The sequence below is a fragment of the Corticium candelabrum genome, chromosome 16 (genome assembly GCF_963422355.1).
Source record: "Corticium candelabrum chromosome 16, ooCorCand1.1, whole genome shotgun sequence".
In the NCBI taxonomy this organism is placed as follows: domain Eukaryota; kingdom Metazoa; phylum Porifera; class Homoscleromorpha; order Homosclerophorida; family Plakinidae; genus Corticium; species Corticium candelabrum.
In genome coordinates this window covers 5,437,341-5,459,772 of record NC_085100.1, presented here as the reverse complement: position 1 = coordinate 5,459,772, position 22,432 = coordinate 5,437,341, and the positions used below count along the sequence as shown (strand labels likewise).

Sequence of the window (22,432 nt, the reverse complement as noted above, 5' to 3'; positions counted from 1 at the left end):
CGGAATTGTCCTCAGGATAGAGAGTGTGATCAATCAAGAAAAGTTGCACTTTTGTTGCAAAAGGGAAATATCAATGCTGCCCAGCGACTCCTATCAGATGAGGACAACTGTGGTTTGCTAGAACTAGACGAATGTATTCCTGGCTCTCACAAGTCAGTTAGAGATGTTCTGAAAGACAAACACCCTGACCCAGCTCCTATGTTTAAGGAAGCTGTCCTGGACTCCAAATCTCAGGCACCTCCTACACATCCCATTCTCTTCGACAAGATTGATGGCTATCTCATTCGTGCCATGTCACTTAAATGCCAGGGTGCTGCAGGTCCATCAGGCTTAGATGCGGCTGCATGGAGGCGTTTGTGCACTGGATTCAAAGTCTTGTCTAGAAATCTCTGTGACTCAATAGCTTCAACAACTCGCAGGATTGCAACGCAGTTTATCGACCCGAGTGGGATTTCGGCTCTGGTTGCTTGCCGGCTAATACCCCTGGACAAGAGACCTGGTGTCAGACCAATTGGAGTTTGTGAAACACTTCGTAGAATAATTAGCAAGGCTGTCCTGAGTGTGGTAAAGTCAGATATTTTGAACGTAGCCGGACCCCTACAACTCTGTGCTGGTCAGAACGTCGGATGCGAGGCTGCCATACACGCTATTCGAGGTATTTATGATGAAGATGAAACAGAGGCCGTGCTATTTGTAGACGCAACCAATGCTTTCAATACTTTGAACCGTCAAGTTGCTCTGGCTAACATATCTGTCAACTGCCCAGCCATCTTTCCAATCTTGGCCAACACGTATCGACAACCTTCTTCATTGTTTGTAGGTGGAGAAACGTTGCTTTCTAGTGAAGGAACAACTCAAGGAGATCCCTTAGCGATGCCAATGTATGCTCTGGCCACAATTCCACTTCTAAAGAGTGTGCAGACGAATGGTACAAAGCAGGTATGGTATGCAGATGATGCAGCTGCTGGAGGCTCGCTAGACTGTCTACATAAATGGTGGAACAGGTTGGTTGACTTAGGTGCTATGTTTGGGTATCTTCCAAATCCCAAAAAGTCATGGTTGCTAGTGAAATCAGGAAATATTGACAAAGCTACACATCTCTTTGAAAATACCAATATCAACATTACTACAGAAGGACAAAAGTACCTTGGAGCTGCTATTGGAAACAAAGATTTCTGCAATAACTTCCTGCAAGAAAAGGTGACCAATTGGAAGTTACAAGTAGAGCGACTCAGTTGCATTGCCCAAACTCAACCACAAGCTGCTCACTCGATATTCACACGGGGTCTGATTGGACGCTGGAAATTTGCACTCAGAACCAATGAAAACTTTGCAGCGTACCTTAATCCTCTGGAGGAGGCGTTACGATCCAAACTGATTCCCGCCATAACCAATAGAAGTACTCCAGGAGACAAGATGAGAAGGCTTTTTGCATTACCACCTCGACTAGGCGGCCTTGGAATTGTAGATCCACGTTCGTTGACTTGTGAGCTGGAATACTCAAAGTTAATTTGTGCGCCACTGGTCAACCGAATTGTGCAACAAGAAACAAACCTGGATAACGTTCCTACCAAGCAGAATTCTATGAAAGCTAGCATTCGCCAGCAAAAACATCTAGCACAAAAGTCTCATTCTGAAATCACTGTCAATGATCTATCTGTGGAATTGAAACGTTCAGTTGAATTGGCCTGTGAGAAGGGTGCCTTCTGCTGGCTGACCGCAATCCCACTAGAGCAACACGGATTCACTTTGCACAAATCTGCGTTTTGGGATGCCCTGTGCCTCAGATACGGTTGGCATCCGTCCAACCTCCCAGACATATGTCCATGTGGATCTAAATTCTCAGTAGATCACTCTCTGTCATGTCCAACAGGAGGATACCCCAGCATCCGCCATAACGAGGTCCGCGATTTATTTACCAACTTGTTGACAGAGGTTTGCCACGATGTACACAAAGAGCCCGTTCTGCAACCTCTCAACGGCGAGGTGTTTCAAAAACGCTGTACTACCTCTGACGAAAATGCCAGACTTGATATTGCTGTCAGTGGATTTTGGGGTGGGCACTTCCAACGAACTTTCTTTGACGTCAGGGTCTTCAACCCTAATGCCTCATCCTACAAATCAGTGCAGATCCCGTCATTATATAAACGGCAGGAACAAGAGAAGAAAAGGCGATACGAGGAACGAATTAATAACGTGGAGCTTTCATCGTTCACGCCAATCATTTTAGCATGCACTGGAGGATGCAGTAAACTGACGTCTATTTTTTTGAAAAGACTAGCCTCACTTTTATCGGAAAAGCACCACACCGAGTACAGCACAACTATCAACTGGCTGAGATGTCGACTGTCATTTGCACTCCTTCGGGCCTGCGTGATGTGTTTGCGAGGATGCAGGTCCAAGCTTCACAGAACCTCAAGGGACTTCAACATTCTGCTGGAAGCAGCAGAAAGTAGATTATAGAAGACTGTTTATCTCAAAGTTGTTACAACCTAGAAACTTGTTGCTATAGAGGAAGCTTTTACATACAGTAGTAGTATTTTGAAAAAAGTAGTAGAGATTTTATTATTATTATTAGTAGTAGTAGTAGTAGTAGTTTATTCAAGTAGTAGTAGTAGTAGTGTGTTAGCAGATGCCGTTTGATTGTTCAAATACACCAGTTCTCAGTGGTAGTGGTAGTGGTAGTGGTAGTGGTAGTAGTAGTAGTTAGGTAGGTTTTACTCAACAAAACCATCCACCAGTCATGCCCATACTACAAAAGCCACTACAACGGCACTCAACACAACACTATATCAATCCATTCAATTAAACAAACCCACTTAAGTCAACGTCACAACCTACTTAGTGAGGCAAGCCTCAGTAGTAGTAGTAGTAGTAGTACATGCAGAATGTCGCTACCTAGTTGTTGTGTTTCCTTACAGTCGTAGTAATAAACTTTGTGGACACATTAGTGTATGTATATTGTATTCATAGTATATGTACGTAGTACTTTTATTCAAATACACTATGTCTCTCAGTAGTAGTAGTAGTACATATGAACCAATTTTGGCACATTTTAGTGAGATTCACTACAGTACACCTGCCCTTGTAATGATAACTTCTATAATGATGCTACCATTATAATGTTAGATTTCAGTAAAACAAAATCAATAAATTTTCGTAAAACCAGTTACCTCTGTAACAATGTTACTTTTATAAAAATATTTTGGTGTGAAGCGGGAATATTGTTATAATGGTAGGTGAACTGTAGTAGACAGGTAAGAAACATTAGACTATTTATTATATGACTCAGCCTCATTCACATGCGCTTACACATATATGTGTGGACAAGGACACATACACCTAAAGAAATCAGGGGTTGCCAATTTCTTTGTGACGCCCTCAGCTAACAACTGGGCTCTCGTGCTCTACTCAGGAGAACTCTGGGCTTACACTAGCTATCTCCTGGAGCCTGGCCAGGTACTTGCAGGAGCACTGGCTTGTGAAGCCAACTGTGGTGTGAGCATTCGAAGTCTTACCTGGACCCCAGAGGCTGATGTCACATTACAGCCGATGGCTGCTTAGGGCCCCAGTCAAAGACCAGATACTCATTTATACTCCTGAGTCGAGAGAAGCAATTATGTGTAATTTTCTTGCTTTAGGAAATTATGACATAGCTTGCCATCACTATGACTTGAACTTGAAACCCTGCAAGGTCCCAGATGTACTGACTCCATAGGATGACTCTCTAAGCAATTGAACTACAGCACCACACTCACAGACACAGACACAAACGTGCACACGCACACACACACACACACACACACACACACACACACACACACACACACACACACACACACACACACATGCACGCACAAATGGACAAACGGATATGCCCTTCAGTACTGAAGATAGCACCCCTGCCTATTTGTAGGTGGGCTTCTGGTAGTACTCGGAGTTTCAGGCTGCACTAACGTACCCCTAGGCATTTGGCCAGAGCATCCAAGGGCACAGACTTTAGTGCAATCTTGGGACTGGACCTCAAGCCCACACGTACCGTGCTGCATGTGTTCTGCCAAGCCAATGGTCTTGTCCACCCCCAGTCAACTCCTGAGTTGAGAGAGGCAATTGTGCATGAGTTACTCATGACCCAAAAGTTCCAGATGTTTCCATTCTTCAAATACGCTTTCTAACAAATTAACTGATTGAGCTACAAACCACACATATGCACACATGCACACACACACACACACACACACACACACACGCACACATGCACATGCACACACATATGCACACATGCACACACCACACACACACACACACACACACGCACACACGCACACACACACATGCACACTCACTCACTCACACACACACACACACACACACACACACACACACACACACACACACACACACACACACACACACCACACCAGGCTACAGATCTATAATTCTGTTTGAATGCATGCAGTTTGGAAGTACTTTTTGACAGTAATGTCTCGAAAGCAAGAAAAAAGTTTGTTATAATCATAAGGTAGAATTGACTGTGATTGTTTGTATGTTAGACCGCAGTTGCTTGTTCTAACTGGTTTACCATCGTCTCGACCAGACTTATCTCTACTTGCATGTCAGATCAATAAGAATGTTGGTGCTGTTACATGCGGGCAAGTGTTGGTGGTGCGTCGTCTAGCTTGTTGACGTTGGTTGTATTTGAACAGTGCAGTTTGTGTACTTTCTGACAGGGACCATTTGAGAGCCATCGTATGGCAAGAGAAACATGTAAAAGAGATATCTTTATAAAATCAGCAAAGGTAATAGGAAATGTGATATTAATTTACACTCTTTCCTGACTTTGCACAATGGTTACTCTAGTTGAAGGCTTTTCATTCAGTTGTTACTTCACATAGTCTAAGGCAAGGAATACAGTCATTGATGGAGGTCAGTGGAATACTATTAGTAGAAATTGATTTCCACATTTGTGTGTGTGTGTGTGTGTGTGTGTGTGCGTGCGTGTGTGTGTGTGTGTGTGTGTGTGTGTGTGCACGTGCATGTGTGTGTGCATGCGTGCGTGCGTGTGCATGCGTGTGTGTGTGCGTGCATGCGTGTGCATGCATGTGTGCGTGTGTGCATGCGTGCGTGTGCGTGTGTGTGTGTGTGTGTGTGTGTGTGCGTGCGTGTGTGCGTGCATGCATGCGTGCATGTGTGCGTGTGTGCGTGTGTGTGTGTGTGTGTGTGCATACACGATATAAAACCTCTTTGAATTTATAAGACAAGAAAATGTGACCTTGAATTTAATATGAAATAGTTTACAAAACATGCGCAGTGACTGAACTTGGTTCTGATCACATGTGGTACACACACACACACACACACACACACACACACACACACACACACACACACACACACACACACACACACACACACACACACACACACACACACACACACACACACACACACACACACACACACACACACACACACACACACACATGTACTCACGCATGCACGCACGTGCACACACAAATGGACAAACGTCATTCAATGTTGACCGTAAGGTCAGTTGTAGGGATAGCTCCCCTGCCTCAAGAGACTGGGTCTCCATGTGCTACGTGGAGGCTTAGGGCCAGCGCTAGAATCCACCTGGAGTTTGGCCAGAGTCATCCAGGTGCACTGGCAATGGCGCAGCTCTGGGACTGGACACCAAAGCTCACGTGTACCCGTCTGCTGCATGACGTTATTGTCAAGCCAGCGGTCGTGTCCACCCCAGTCAATGTCCAGGTACTCATTTATACTCCTGAGTCAAGAGAAGCAATTGTGTGTAAGTTTCTTGCTTAAGGAAATTATGCCATAGCTCTCCATCACTGTGACTTGAACCTGCAACCCTGCAAAGTCCCGGATGTTTTCATTCTTGAAATGCACTCTCTAACCGATTGAGCTACAGCACTACACACACACACACACACACACACACACACACACACACACACACACACACACACACACACACACACACACACACACACACACACACACACACACACCTGCTTGCATGCATGCATTCGAAAGTAAATTTTATTTTCACAAATGACAATGTTATCACTTCAAAGGGATTGATTAGTTTGTATCTAGGTTGCTGGTTTGGGTAAACTGCGACCGAATACTCTAATGTTAGGATACAAGAATCAGTGGATGTTACAAGAGCAAACTGTTGTCAATGAATATGTTGACATATTGCAGTAAGTTTATGTTGTATATTGAAGGATTTTCTGTTGTTTGTGAATAGATTTTCATATTTCTACAGTGATGCATTTGATCTGAACTTTGGAGTAGCTATTCTGAGAATGCCTGATGGATTATATGGTGATGCATCTGTGCCATTACAGCTTGCTGGTCAGTGTCCATAGAAGTTCCAAGTTTTTGTTTAGACTTTTGTATACTCCTATATTAGATTGACTCCAAAGTCAATGATCACTATTAAGAACCTGTTTTGCAGTTTTTCTAACGTTAGTCTCTAATGTGGATGCTGCTATTACTAAATGAAGAAGCACTAAGCAGTAAACCTAGGCTGCTAGCTTAGGTTATGGAATAGCTGCTACACATATACTGGTACCTGATAATTAACATGAAGAGTGTGAGAAGGGGCTGGACACATTAACTGGCATATGGGATTGTTGATATCTGGCACACTAATTAGCACCAGTGATAACATTGAGTGCATGCGCTACATTCCAATTGGCCGGGCATCACTTGGTGCTATTGTTGGTTTAGCCAGCTGTCCACAGTGGTATTACTGTAACCCCCCTTGAGTTAATAAGGGTACATGCAGCTATGTACTCACATTAAATAAACTATTATATTGGCATATTACTGTAGTTGCCTTAGCATTAGCACGGTATCTAATGAGAAGTAGAGTAGTGGAAAAAAAAGACTTGTCATGTTTATAGTAGCTATATATAACTAGCCCTTTCTTACACAGTGGAGCTTATTCTAGAGAACACATTAGTGAGCGGGACAGGTTTATCTCTATACCTATAAAAAGCTGATTTGTCTGTCTGTCTGTTTGTCAATCTCTATATTTTGAACAATGATAACTACAATAACCATCAGCAGCAAGCTAAGAATAAAGTTCAATGATTATAATAAGTTTTTACTACATGAAAATAGACCTAAAAGATAGTTTGGCTCTCAAAAGGACCAGCACTAGCAATCATTTATCTAGCAAACAACGGTTTTAATTTGCTAAGGCTTTCATTGTCATTAGACAGTGAGGAGACCTTCTTGATGATGGTTTTGTTACTATTACATTTCTGGAGTTGAACTGAGACTGTTTTTCTCTAGTGGTCTAATAATTTGCTTGGGTTTGGTTTTTCTAACTCATCAACAGATGATTTGGACAGATGTTGTAGATATTTGAGACCATCGGAACCTCATCTGCCGAAACGTTCCGTGACGAGAGGCATAATTTGACAGAGACACCACCAACTCTCATTTCAGAGCTGTATTTAATGTTCTTCTTTCTTATCTCCAAGCAGCACCATCTGTATGACCAGATCTAGGGAATACATCAGAACTCCATGGGTGTGCCAAGGCAATGTCTAAATCAAATCTGGCACCAACCACACTATGCATCAAGAACTGTAATGTGCGGTCTGTTATTGCTATTTGAATATCTGTTTCTCAGCTTTGAGGTTTGTGAAGATCTCCGAGGCATTCGAACCACACAGTAGCTATTGACTCATGTAGCCAGACAGGACCACTGCCTGTTTGACATGCGATTAGGTGGTATCCACTGCTATATTACACAATCACATTCCTCTGCAAAATTAGGGAAAATAGGCAGACCCAGCCTGTCGCGCGCAGGAATTTCACTAGCCACAGGTACGTGGAATACGACGTAGTCAGACACGCGGAGAGGCGGTAGATTACCATTATAGATTATATATATTCACGCAAATGTATATATTTACGACGTATCAATTAATCTTCCTGATGATAGTCATAACTTAATTCAATTACCACACCATATATATATATATATATATATATATATATATATCTATATATATATCCTCAAATACCCCCTACCCAACCCAACACTCCGAAGTCAAGTAACTACGCTAGCAAGAGTAGGTAAATCCCAACTAGACAAATCTACACTTTCTAAATGCAAATGTTGTAATATCATTCTAGCATTAACATTAAAAGACCACAGCTTTATTGGTAGCTGTTGCATTAAGTTATTATATGCCTATATGAGAAGGAGATGTTACTGATTTCAGAGATTTTGGATGAGATAGACTGGAGAGTCTTTAAGCTGAAAGGTGTCCATAGACCAAGAGTCTCCACCAAAAGGGGAAAGAAGGATCCTCCAACAGCCACCACAAGAGCCTCATGCCGAATGTCTTTGAACTTTCTACTGCTTCAGCTGCTGCACCAGCATGATAGCAGCACTGGTTATGAAGGTAAGCAAGAGACTATTTCTTACCATCAAAACAAAAAAACCTGCTTGACCTTTACTAAAGTCTGGGGGAAATTGCGTATATGAAATACGGTGCACTGAGGGACATCATATATCATGCATTACTGGTGGATAACGAAGGTGCTCAGCTCGAGCAATGTTGTGGTTCAGACACCAATAGCTGCCCTGGAGATATCTTTCGTCCACATTTCGCTGATGGACAACCAGGGTATTTTGACGTTTTCGATAAGAAACACCATGCAGTCGACGTAAGTTGCTAAATCTGCCATTTCTGCTGGAGCTGCTCCAATGGCTGGATTTCCCGACTTTGGCAGGGAACAGGTAGTTGTTCTCTGCAACAAGAATACATTGATATCTATATATATATATATATATATATATATATATATATATATATTGACAGTGGTCGTCATCACAGTTTAGAGGCTTTATCCTCTTCTTCGGTCTCTGACCTGGCATGGAAACAGGCAACTCTTCCAGTTCGTTTGGGTGGTCTAGGTCTTCGTGAGGCCTCTAGATCTTCATCTGCAGCTTTCGTTGGCAGCTGCAACTCTTCTCGGCAGTTGTCTCTCCGTCTTCTTAATGACTCAAGCGTTCATGCCGGTACATGAAGAAAATGATTGGACTCAGCATTCTTCCTCTTTCCCTGGTGAAGTGCAATGCCGGCAACATCTTGCAAGTCTTTTACCACCTACTAGTTCTGTCTCGTCCTCTGTTTCTTCTACACACATTCCTTCCAGAAGGCTCTGGATGATGCTTTGAGATCCAGCATTAAAGTCAGCCTTGTTAGTCTGCGAGAACAGGCACGTTTCAGTGCTGTCGCATATCCTCATGCGGGGGCTTGGTTGAGGGCAATCCCCAACTCAAGTCTAGGCCTGGCCATGTCTCCGCGTGAATTTGTGACTTCTTCTTTGCGTTTGCGTTTGGGAATTCCGGTTTTTCCAGCACCCCCACACTCAGTTTGTTGTGTGTGCGGTCATGAATTGGACATTTTTGGTGACCATGCTCTTGGCTGTGGTCCTCTTCGGATTAAGTGACATGATGCCTTATTTGACGTCATCTTCCACTGGTTGCTCTTAGACAACTCCAATGTACGTCGAGAACAACGCTGTTCCTCTCATTCTATGACAAGACCAGGTGACGTTTTCCATCCCGACTTTTCCCTAGGCAAGGCTGCTTATTTCGACATTTCCGTGAGGAATTCATTCACTCCCTCTCACCTTATTAATGCTGCCATAAAAGCTGGTGTTGCTGCTGAGGCTGGGGAAGTGGACAAAGATGAACGCCATCTTGCTAACGTTTCCAGTTATGGCTGTTTGTTTTACCCTCTTGTGGTGGAATCATACGGAGTGTAGGCTACACATAGTCTGGAGGTGTTGAGATCAATTGTCAAGAAGTCTCTTCTATCATCTGGCTTGTCTCTGGGCCAAGCTTCCAGGCAATTTCACGAACAGTTATCTGTTCGTTTATGGCAGTACAATTCAAGACTGATTAGTGACTATCTGCCTAATTATTATGACTTTTTGTGCTTCTGTCCTTAGGGCGGATATGTGTTATCTGTGTTATCTGTATTATATACAAATATATATATATATATATATATATATATATATATATATATGCGTTCTTTGGGTTCATTGGGATGTGCGTCTTCGGATGGTAATGAGGCTTTTGAAGAGTTGGTTGGTCGTCAGCCAATCCACAACCTTTCATCTTTTTCTGATGACATTCCACTATCTTTGGTTGTTGATTCTGCTGCTATTGTTGCTCCTCTTAAAGCTTTTCCAAAGGTTCAAGTCCAGAAGCTTCTAGATTATGGGCTTAGCACCTCATTGGTGCTAATCTCTGGTACCATTTCTCCTGATGCACAGCTTTGTTTGGAAAATCTGACAAGATTAGTATCTCTAAGTGTTTGTCTGAAAACTTACATGTTGATATTGCTTCTTGGTTGATAGGTGCACCTCTAGTAGCTTTTTGAAAAAAGTCTGGCGGTGTTTTGCCCAATTGTCTTAGGTGAGGTCCTGCGAAGACTAGTTGTGTCTGTTGCTCTGCCATAAAGTCAAGGTTACCTGACGTATTGCTTCCTTACGGTCAAGTCGGAGTGGGAGTTAAAGGTGGATTAGAAGCTGCCGTTCATTCCATATGCTCCTACATTGAAGAGTATGGTCATATTGAAGAGTGGTGCTGCTTTAAAATAGACATAAAAATGCTTTTAATGAGTGTCATCGAGAGGTATTCTCCGTCTTCATCGAGAGTTTCCAGATTTAGTGGCTTGGGTAAGGTGGTCATATTAAGGTGGTCATATTAATGTGCTGGTTTCATCCATGGTTTTCATCCATGGCTGGAGTACAACAGGGTGACCCTTTGGGTCCCATGCTTTTCTCACTGGTCAATCTAGAGCTCATAGATGAGATTGGTTTCTTGAAGGCTTACATCTTTGTATGGTATCTTGATGATGGTACATTTATTGGTACTAGAAAGTCTATTTCAAAGTTGTTGCAATCCTTGATGTCGAAAGGTCCGAGTTTTGGTCTGTCTCTAAATCTAAAAAATGCTAGATATTTTGACCTTCTGGAAATCAAACTTTTCCTGAAATTGATTCAGATGTGAGACGAGTTCACACTTCTGTTTATGGTGCTGAACTATTGAGATCTCCCATTGTTGGTCCAGAGGATTTCTTTATTAAGTATTTTGGTAGTTGTGTGGATAAGGTTTTAGAAGCTCAAAGTATATTACTAGAATTGGAGAATTTGCAGGTAGCAATCCAGTTACTACGGAGTTGTCTAAGCGTTTGCAAATGTAACCACCTACTTTGAACCATTCCTGGTCACTTTGTTACTGAACAGCTTTCTCGTTTTGATTCTGGCATGAGACATTCACTATGTCAAATAACCAATTCGTCTGTTTCAGATCCAGCTTGGATGCAAGCAACTCTGCTTCTACGATTTGGAGGTTTAGGTTTACGAAGTGCCTTGGTATCATCATCAGCTGCTTTTCTAGGCAGTTGCAATGCTACACGTGACCTGGTTCAGCGTTTGTTAGAGGCAGGAAGCTCTAGAAATGTTTCCAGTTTGGATTCGATGAAGTTGTGTACCACTCAAAGCTCTTTTTCTCAAACTCCAACTTTGCCAGGTGAAATTAGGGAAAGAGATAGATTTTCTGTACAACTTAAAAATCATATAGGCACTGATGAGCTTGGCTTTTTTACTTCAACGCAAAGGCACTACAGTCACAGCTGGATGTCATTCATTTTCAGCCGCTGCAAGGGGAGGAGAATTGGAAAGGATTACAAACACGAGCAATTGGTATTAAAATGTGGAGGACTGTTCTACCCTCTGGCGCTGGAATCTCTTGGCTGTTGGACTCAAGCAATCTTCAGACGTTGAGAACTATTGCAGCCAAAACTACGACCTATAATGGCATTGATTTACAGCAAGCATTCTCCAACCTTTTGCAGCAGCTCTCTGTTCGATTGTGGCAACACAATGCTAGAATGATAATTCGTAGATATTTGCTACAAACTGAGTTTGACAGGTGGGATTTGACTACATATGTAGAATAATTGGGGTCTTGTTTTGTTGGGGATGGTGCTTGTTTGTTGGGGTGGATGTAATAGTTAGTCTCTATATCTATTATAAAGTGTTGTGTTATAAAATATATATATTATATTTACCACCAACTTCTTTACATGATATATATATTTACCATCTATCAACTTTACACCATACCCTTCATCATGCGTACCATCTACAGTATATCACACACAGACACACACACAGACACACACACACACACACACACACACACACAGACAGACAGACACACACACACACACACACACACACACACACACACACACACACACAGACACAGACACACACACACACACACACACACACACACACACACACACACAGACACACACACACACACACACACACACACACACACACACACACACACACACACACCGACAGATGTGCACCGTATATAATATTTGACAAATCGGGACGTTTTGACTTATAGGTCTTTATTAAGCGAATAAAAAGATATTAAACGTTTGTCTACCAACTATTCTTGTGCTTTAAATTGTTACGTCATAGTACTGTTGACGTAACAGTACTATGACGTTACGTAACAGGTGTTACCGTCATCCTGATTTAATGTCCCATGTCTTCTAATCCAAATTGCCTCCTTGATTTGTTTAGTATAGTATTTGCTTTCAGTTGTTAATGTTTTTCTTCTTTCCAATTTGTCATGTAGTCAGTTTTCCAGCAGTGGGCCGCAATAACGTTGTTATGGGTGTTGCCACGTTGAATTGCTAATTTGTGTTCATTCAGTGTCAATTGCAGATTTCTCGTTTCTCCAATATAAAATTTGTCACAATTCTTGCAACCTATTTAGTATACAACTTTCACTCTTTCAGATGGTATAAGTGGATGTTTTGGATGACATAGTAATGACCGAATCATTGTTGTTGGTGTACTCACTAATTTGATGTTAAGTTTATTGCATAGACGTCTGACTTGTTGAGTAATATTGGCATTTGTTGTTCACCATTTGCTTTGATTCCGTGCTTTCATTAGTTGTTTTTGTATGAATGAGTCTGAATATCCATTGCATTTAAAAATGGTTTTTCTATTTATTTCCAAAGTTTTTTCTTCATCCGTGCTGCATATGTCTTCTGCTTGGTGTTGGAGACATTTAATACATTAATAATTCTGGCTTTTACTGATGTCAGATGAGCAGAACGATAGTGTAAGTAGCTGTTGGTTGTGGTCTGTTTTCGATAAACTGATGTGTCTAGTGTTCCAGTGGTGTTACATTTAACTAAACAGTCAAGAAATGGAAGTTGATGATCTGTCTCTAGTTCTGTTGTAAATTGAATTGATGGATGGTAAGAATTCAAACACTCGGCAATGGTATCTTTGTTACTATTGTGCACAATTGCACATATATCGTCGACATAACGTCTCCACAGCGTTGGCTCTTTTTATGATGGTAGGTGTTAGAACAGTTTCTTCCAGTTTTTCCAGCAATAGAGCTGTGTGATTTCTGCATGTCAGCAGAGCAGCAACAAGTAGTGCACACTGCACCTGTTGCTTTTGTACAAAAGAACAGTAAGAATCATAAAGGGTTAAGAAACGATAGAGAGTCAGTGGTAATCATCATTATCAATGTCTAAATTCACACATAAGGTAAAGTATTGTGTCTGGTTAGGTGGCATTTGCAGTTAAGGCCAACATTCCTGTATGACATAATGCATCTCTTGATGACTCAAACTGTGGTGTTTGTCCACCACCTTAAGAGCAGAGATTGCAAAATTTAGAATAAACAAAATTTGTCAATGTGTATTTAAATTGACATTGATGTTTCATGATTAAAAACTATTCTTTTATAGCCCAACTATCAATGATTAATGTATGTGCTTATTTAAATCCACTTTATGTAGCAGCAGCAACAGAAAACACATTGATAACACTGAATCAGCTTTTTTTGAATACAAGTCAAATCAATCAAGATTTGACTGTTAATTATAAGAACAGAACAATAGGTGGAGCTGTTTTGTAGTTTGCTTGTATTGTGTAAACCATTATGGTAAATGATCGATGCTGCAGTTTGAAAAAGGGAATGCAATAGATGTTTATACTTGCAGTTGAAGTGTAATTGGTAATGATGAGACCAATGTTGTTTAGAGCTTGTTGATGCTGGCATTTCAGCTGAACAGAATGATACCATGGAGAGAGCAGAAACTAAGCAGCTGGGACAAAAGCTAAGGTCTCAGTTAGGACCTCATGGTGATCTTGGCAGAACCAATTTGAACGAAAGTTCTCAACAAAACTCACGGGATGGTCGTTTGTCTACGCTTATGCAGAAGCAGAAATCTTACTTCTCTGAGCGACAGCCGAAGGGCACAATTGATGTGTGGTGGTTATATGATGATGGTGGTAAGTGTTACAGTCTCTGTACAGTTTCGTGGCATAACTTTGCTATGTAAATTTTGTGCCTTAGGACTGACTGTCCTCCTTCCTCACTTATTGTCCCTAAGTCCGTCATGGAGTCGGTGCAGAATAAGGATATTTGCTCCTGTTACTGAGCAGCTGTCAACAGAAGAAGTTAGGTTCGTTCAGCCACACAGCTACAGTATATGAGATTGTTGAAAGATTGATAGTTTCTCAAATTTGGGTTTATTGATTTGTTTGTTTATTTTTTATCATTCAAATCTTTGGCCTCAAATTGCTGATGGTATTGTTAACAATATGCCATAAATTACCCACACATTTATGTTACATGTATTGTTATAACACTCTGTGGTGATTAGAAATAAGTACTGGTTTGAAATAAACATGTAAGGGTAACACATTAGCCTGACTCTCCATAGTCCGACTCATTTACAGACAACTTGTTGTGCAAATAACTTGTGAAAAATTACAGTAGGAAAAGCTGAGAATAATGTCTGTATTATTCTGACAATTGAATTGAACATCATACTTGGTGCAACTAGACTACAGATAGGGGCACTGTTCTGCATCAGTAGCACTCTGAACTTCAAGCTTATGTATATTCTTTGTTAGTGATTATTTGATTTATTCATCTACTAGATTGGCAATTCGTGTGGATGACATCATGTCCTGACTGTGTGTTGACACTTTCTGGGTGTTTGTTGTATTGATTCAGAGTTAGGTCGTAGTGCTACAAGCTAGAATTGAAACACGTAGTATCAACAACCTTTATGTTCTGCTTGTTTACGCTGCATAGTATTAATTATTTGTAACTTAAGAGTTTGTCAGCTGTGGGTGCATAATGTACAGCACTAAACGACTAAGAATTTGTATGTGAAGTAATTGGTAATATCTACCATGGTATACTGAAGAGACAACATCAGATGATTTTTTGCTTATTATAGGATGACATCTCTATTAAGGAAGTTCAGAATTAGCTTTTCAAGTGTCATTATGTTGTCTGAAATGAAAAGTCGACCATCAAGTGAAAGGTGAGTGATGTAAGTTCACTAGCTATGCCAAGCACTGCTGGCTTGGCTCAGCAATTGTATCAGGGCCAGTTCCGCCGACTCGGGTCAGCTATGTCGTGTAAATGCTATCTGTGCTGGGATGAGAGCTGCGCATGCTCACTTTGTATGCCTGCATCTTGTATGAATAGGAAGTCTCGTAAACGTCCTGTGCATTTCTCGATTTCACATGGAGAAGAAAACACAAGCTATGTCAAGCTCAAGTAGATAACACATGTTAACAACGCGCCCATCAGAAGTAGGGGTTCTTTTTTAAAGAGTGTGTTGTGTACGCTGGCTGGCTCACTTTGCGTGCTTGTTTTAAACACGATTTAACAAAATCCACACGTTTTAAAGCTTGACTTCAAGACCTTCACAATTTTAGGATGTTTGTATAGGTAGATATCTTATGGAAGGAAGTGTACTGTACATACATACATATGTCATGTAAAGAAGTTGTGGTAAATCGGCTGAACTAACAAGTATAGTTACCCAGAAAAGTCAGGTTCCCCCTTCCCCGTGGGATTTGAGCCCACCTCTCCCCAATCGGCTGCTAGATATGCTAAACACTACACCACCGAACACATCATGAGTGTGATCTGACTAAACCTCTATAAATAGAGGTGTGTACATGCCACGTGTTCAGGAGAGCCGCTCAACGTGGTGTAGTGGTTAGCATACCCAGCTGCCGATGCAGGAGACCTGGGTTCGAATCCCACCCGGGCCGCCTGACTTTTCTGGCTAATGTGTTAGTTTAGTCGATTTACCACCAACTTGTATCCCTAACTCCTGTCACAAGCATTACGTTTACCATCTACCCACTTTACACCATACACTTCATGCATATCATCTACAGTACATTACATATATATATATATATATATATATATATATATATATATATATATAATTCTTTATATTATATTTTACAATACCTTAATACCTCAACATCACTCCCAACATATCTCCAAGTCAAGTAGGCAAATCCCAACTATGAACATCTAAAACTTCTAATTGCATACGTGCATGTAACAACTTGGTGTTGTAGCACCGTATTTTTACAGACAGCTGTTCTAATATGTTCTTGAAAGATAAAGGAAACGGTCTCCCACTGATTGATGATGTTTTTGAACATATTCCTTTCAAAGTCTTCAGAGTGAAAGATGATATAAGCCCAGAGATTCAAAAACTAGTGGATAGAATAGACCACTTGCTGTGGTAACATCGGGCTTCATGCCTGGCATTGTTTTCACATTCTGCTGCTTCTGCTGCTGCACCAGGACTGATCGCTGCTTTCAACATATAGGAAAGCTGTAAAAAGTTACTTATTGTAAGATTGAAATATCCAGGTTGACCATCCATGACTCTGGATGATATACGTCTCCTGGTCTGCTTGAATCATAACCTGACCAGTTATATTGTTTTTGACCTGCTTGTTTTCAACAAGCAAAGCTTGGAATATTACTTGACAAAGAGCATTGTGACGTTGAATACGTAGCAGGCCTCTAGGGCAGCTGATTAGGTGGTCACCAAACGGATCAATTGTAGTGCCATAAAACGGAAGATGGTGGAAGAGGAAACATCGGAATGCCGAGCCATGTCTGGATCGCAATTACGAATTAATGTGGAGGAATGGTGAGGCCTAGATTGGGGTTGGGTAATGCCTGCAACCAAGCCCCCGCATGGTTCTACGAAATTGTGTTTAGACGAGCTTTGTCTCTTAAACTCCCATTTTTCGATAAGGAGTTGAAGACATTGTAATGTATCTGTTTCTGAATATTCTGCTGAGAAGCTGTCTTGAGATCCAAAGTGTGCATTGCAGGCAATTTCTTTCCAAGAATACCGTATTCGCCCGTAATAACTCCCATACCGAAATAGCGCCCATGCCCTATATACGCCCATGTGTGACAGGTCAGAACTTTCAGCCCGAAAAAACGCCCATGCCCAAGTATAAGCCCAGGATACGCATGCGTAGACAAAACAAAATCGGGTCCACACAACATTTGTCTCTGTTTGTGGGCGTTTGATGAGCTGGTGTCAGTGCCGAGTGAAAGTACTTACTGCTAGACTCATGTCTTTGTTGCAATTACCGGCCCTGATGCTCTTGACGGGCTTCAGGCCGACCACGTGTGTATAGTGTTTAGTTTCTGCGTGTATGTTGATGCTGTATGGATACCAGTACCTTTGATCTTGCAAATGGATAATTGCAAGCATTTGTGGTATTTCTGTCTTCAAGTATTTAGATGATGACTGGCCAAACGACAGCATTTTGTGACCAGGCGTACGCCTAGGACCAAAATAACGCCCATGCCCTAGTATACGCCCAAAAAAGTCTTTCTTTTCTATATGCCCAGGGCATTATTACGGGCGAATACGGTACTGTACGCTTCATTTTTGCTTTGAACTTGAAAATCAGGACAAAATACCTCTTCAGCAAATTCGGTGTTCAAATTGCTTGCCTTTCTTAAGAGACTCTGAATCAAGTTTTGTGTGGTATTGCAACTTCCTATGAAAGCAGCCACTGATGAGGTTAGTGCTTCTCTGAGACCAAGACCTCCTGTGCGAATTGGTAGTGTTGCTTGAGGAATCTGAGTGAGTAATTAGTTCAAGAGATTGTCTCAAACCTCTATCAAAACGAGAAAATTCACTGTCTGTCAGACCAGGTGTTACAGTCCGCAAAAGGTGATTGAACTTACAGACACTCAAACAACTGCACAAAAGGTGTAATTCAACCTGGGGGTCGTTTATGTTGTTGAGATTTGATTGAATATCAAGGACTTTGTTTATTTGCTTAGTGACCACATTTTGAAAGAAATATCTGACTCATGCACTGGTAAACCAAGCAATTTCCTATCCGTCAGTAAGCCTATGAATTTCAGTAGGAAATTGAGAAAACGTATTGTTCCCTGATGGCCAATAAATCTCACATTTATCCAGATTGATGTGAAGACCGAATCGAGGACCTTTTGCTAAGAACAATTCTAATAGAGAAGAGATGCAGTCTCAATCACCAATAAATGTGCCATCATCCAGGTACTATAGCTACAGATGAACATTGCTGATGTTGTCCAGAGACTCTAGTAATACCATGGAAAATAGCATTGGACCTAGTGGGTTTCCTTGTTGAGTGCCAGCAGTTGATAGGATGCGATGTTTGCCGAACCTAAGTTCTCCTGGTGAACTATGGCACCACTGCACCCATGCAAATATTTTTGGAAATTCTTCACATAATCATGGGAGAAGTGTTTCACGGAGACATTCGTTGAATGCATTCCGCATATAGACTTTGAAACAGCATAGATTTTCTCTCAAGCTATTGGTAGTGATGTAAGACTTGAAATTGTGAAAAGCTGCCTCCAATGCACCACGTACACCTACTCCAACTTGACCATACGGTAAGAATACTTCTTGTAAACGAGGTTTGGCTGCTCTACAGCAGATCCGACTGACTAAATGTCTAATCAATTCTCCAACTGCAATCGGATGTATCCCTGCAGATTTCTTATTCAAGGCAGTCAATGGTGCACCTGACAACCATGGAGAAATGCTTACATCCACTTTCCCTGATAGTGACAGCGAAATGAAACGTGTGAGATTATCTAAACATGCCTGTGCATCTGGTGTACATGACCCTTTGATGGCATCCAAACGGTGCTGTGCTTACAACTGAGAAAAGCCTGGGCTAGAGCCTGCTGGAAATGTTTCCAATGCAGATAGAACTGCTTGACCATTTATATATATATATATATATATATATATATATATATATATATATATATATATATATATGCAGGCAGAGATGATTAAGTAAACCCCGGAGACAGCAGATCTACTAGTACTTTGGATGACCATCTTATCCGTCTCCTTCTATAGATAGGTGTGAGATGAAAACTTAGTTTTCAGCTAGTAGTGTGTAAAAGTGTGCAGAGAAAACTGTAGATCATGATTTAATTTTTTAGACCTCAAAATGCAAGGTGACAGATTGAAACTCATAAACATTTTCTTTAACATTTCTTACAAATGTGAGGAAGGTAATTTAAAAGATCTATAGAGCTGGCGACCGAAAAAGAAGCATCTAGTAGGTTGACTGTACTACCTATTCAGCAACATGATTACCACCTGCCTAAAGCTGATTTTCGGGGTGCTTTGTGTCTGAGATATGGATGGCCATTGAAAGAAGTTCCATTGCACTACCCTTGCAGGTCAACCTTTGGAATTGATCATGCAATGATTTGCTGTAAAGGCAGTTTTCCAACGTTGAGACACAATGAGGTAAGAGACATCACAGCAGATTTGCTATCTGAAATCTGTTCAGATGTTGCTATAGAGCCTCAAGGTCATCCCCTTTCTGGAGAAAGTCTACAGTGGCATACTGCAAATTCTGATGATGAAGCACGACTAGACGTATCTGCAGGTGGCGTTTCGCAAAGAGGTGAACGTGCGTTTTTCGACATTAGGGTCTTCTATCCTAACGCATCAAGTTACCGATGTCCCAACCTCCAACAAGTGTACAGGAACCACAAACAAGAAACGTGCATACGGCAGAAGAGTTAGAGATTGAAGGGGGAAGCTTCACTCCACTACTATTTTCTTCCACTGGAGGGATGGGCAAAGAGAAGCTACCACATTTTTCGTCATTTCAGACAATCAAATACATCTTATGCACAAACAGTGTCTATGATTAGATGCAGACTAAGTTTTGCTCCATTAGGAGGGGCAATTCTGTGTGTTCATGGGACAAGATCAAAACCACATTGTTGTTGTAGCATTGTGTTGCTGGTATTGTAGTAGTTAAGTTATAGTTGTTGTGTTTTGATATTTCTATAAAAAGGGTAATTTCTAGTTATTGTTGAAATATAGCACATAACAATGCAATAACAGGCTAGTTAATTAAAATGATAGTTTCAGAGTCGTAGACTGTAGAGGTATCTCTTCTCAAACCCAATGTTCGCACCCTTAGTTACCAGGTTGCTACTTGTACCTGAATGGATTCAGGAGATTACACTTTACATAAACAAGTGATTAATTTAAAACAACTCATGCAAATGCTATGTGCCATTTGTGTACAATGACCTGATGTTGTGTATTACATGTATTCCAATCAATTAATTCTTAAAATAGTATTAATTACTTAATTACTTCTACCTGGATAATGACTTTTGCACTCTGGTTTAGTGTTGAGGAATTCATGAAATTACCTGGAGGAGAAGAATCAAACAGAGAGGATGTCAAGGAGAAGGTGTTTCTGTTCCCAACATTGTTGTTTTTTTTCTATATGTTTTCTCGCACCATTCAGACTTTCCGTCATATACGACTTGGAGAATTGCTTCGTCAGCATTCCACCAATGCCAAGCTTATTGTAGTGTGAGTGCTTAGCGGATCACCATCCTCTTCTTTCTATTCACTGATGAATTGTCTTGTGTGGCTCCACAGGACAATGCCAATACCAAGAAAGAATACGTGCTCATCTATTCTCTACATGAGTTGGTTGGAGACTATATCCTGTAAACTGCCACCCATTTTGTTTGTCAGGGGCAATCAACAAAGCGTACTTACTTTTCAGTCTTAGTTGAATTGAATACAAACTTTACTCATTCCTAGATGCCTAGATGGATCAATTATCTATTTCAGCTACTAGTCATATCAAACAAGACTTTGTACAAGTCACGAGACTTGACGAGTGTGTACACGGGTTGAACCCACTTCCGGTCTGCGGCTGTGCCACGCCTCCTGTGTGGCCCAATCACGGACCGGTGTATTCCCTAAACGCGCATGCACGTGGCAATCAGAGACAATGGACGAAACGTTCGCAAAAGCATTTCTTACCAGAACAGTGAAATGTAAGCAAAGCTTGTAGGATATTTATACGGGATGTAACATACGTAGATATGGGAAAATTTGATGTCCCGTATGTCATAACTCAAACTTCGACGACTTTATAAACTCGTGACGTGAAAAGGTAGTAGGATTTTAGATAGATTTTACAAGCGCGCTTAAAATGAAAATAGCGTAATTCATCGCAACAATCCTTACCGTGGTATTCAGAAGGCTCCTAGCCGTGGAAGGGACGGTGAATGAAGAATGATTGGTGATCCAGATCCTGAAGCAGGAAGTGCTATCCAGTCCACTGTGACGTTCAAGCTATGATCCATGCGACGACAACAGACGCAACGGAATACACTTACGAGCTCTCATACAAGAAAGAATGCAATGTAAGGCATTACCTATTCACCTTAGCTTTACAGTCACGTACAGCAAGTACAAAATTGACAGTCTACTTCAGAAGCGCCAAACGACAGCGCAATGAAACTACACTACTAACAATACAATACATACGTACGACTCGTATGATTCCCTCCTAACACAGACAGTCCCTGTCGTCACATTGCATACTTTGAGGTCCACTCCTTGGCCGTTTCGTTATACTTTGAACGGTCAGTTTTGTATAACTTGGCAATCTCTGGTACAAGAGGGTCATCTGGATTGGGATCGGTGAGAAGAGAACAGATGGATAAGAGAACTTTGGATACAGTGAGTGCTGGACTCCACTGTGATCGAAGAATGTCCAAACATATGCTGCCGTTACTGTTTATATTCGGATGATAGATACGAGTTGTGAACGCTACTTTGGGTGGCTTGAAGGGATAGTCTGTTGGAAAGTGGATGGTGAGGAAAAACACACCTCCTTGATATGGCGAATCTGGGGGGCCCATGATGGTCGCTTGCCAATGAAACAAGTCATCCCCAATGGGTCCCGCCGAACAGTTAGCTGGAGGATCCCTGCCCAAGTCTTGTAGCTCCTTGTTGATCCTTTTCAGTGCCATTACTCGTCGCGACTAGTCAGCAGAGAAAGTCGCAGGACACTTCGCTTCGAACAATGACGTCATACATCCCACAATGCTTTGCGTGCACCAAGTTAGTAACTTCCGGGGCGTTTAATTAAAAATAAC

At 41.4% G+C, this 22,432-nt stretch overlaps 3 protein-coding genes across 3 annotated transcripts; 2 read left to right on the top strand and 1 right to left on the bottom strand.

Moving 5' to 3' along the window:
• The first annotated feature begins 4 nt into the window (after positions 1-4).
• On the top strand, positions 5-2,656 carry LOC134192071 (uncharacterized). Its single transcript, XM_062660751.1, has one exon. It carries the CDS (start codon positions 199-201, stop codon positions 2,461-2,463), a length of 2,265 nt encoding a protein of 754 aa, XP_062516735.1. The 5' UTR covers positions 5-198; the 3' UTR covers positions 2,464-2,656.
• A 1,747-nt stretch (positions 2,657-4,403) lies between these two features.
• Positions 4,404-21,154, top strand: LOC134192249 (solute carrier family 12 member 1-like). Its single transcript, XM_062660965.1, has 11 exons — positions 4,404-4,665; positions 4,731-4,799; positions 4,861-4,926; positions 6,124-6,230; positions 6,296-6,384; positions 14,170-14,421; positions 14,486-14,594; positions 15,381-15,467; positions 20,658-20,721; positions 20,779-20,846; positions 20,916-21,154. The coding sequence occupies exons 2-11, from the start codon at positions 4,752-4,754 to the stop codon at positions 21,049-21,051; spliced, it is 1,026 nt and encodes a 341-aa protein (XP_062516949.1). The 5' UTR covers positions 4,404-4,665; positions 4,731-4,751; the 3' UTR covers positions 21,052-21,154.
• A 504-nt stretch (positions 21,155-21,658) lies between these two features.
• LOC134192250 (ubiquitin-conjugating enzyme E2-17 kDa) lies at positions 21,659-22,370 on the bottom strand. Its single transcript, XM_062660966.1, has one exon. The coding sequence runs from the start codon at positions 22,304-22,306 to the stop codon at positions 21,863-21,865; it is 444 nt and encodes a 147-aa protein (XP_062516950.1). The 5' UTR covers positions 22,307-22,370; the 3' UTR covers positions 21,659-21,862.
• Positions 22,371-22,432: the final 62 nt, after the last annotated feature.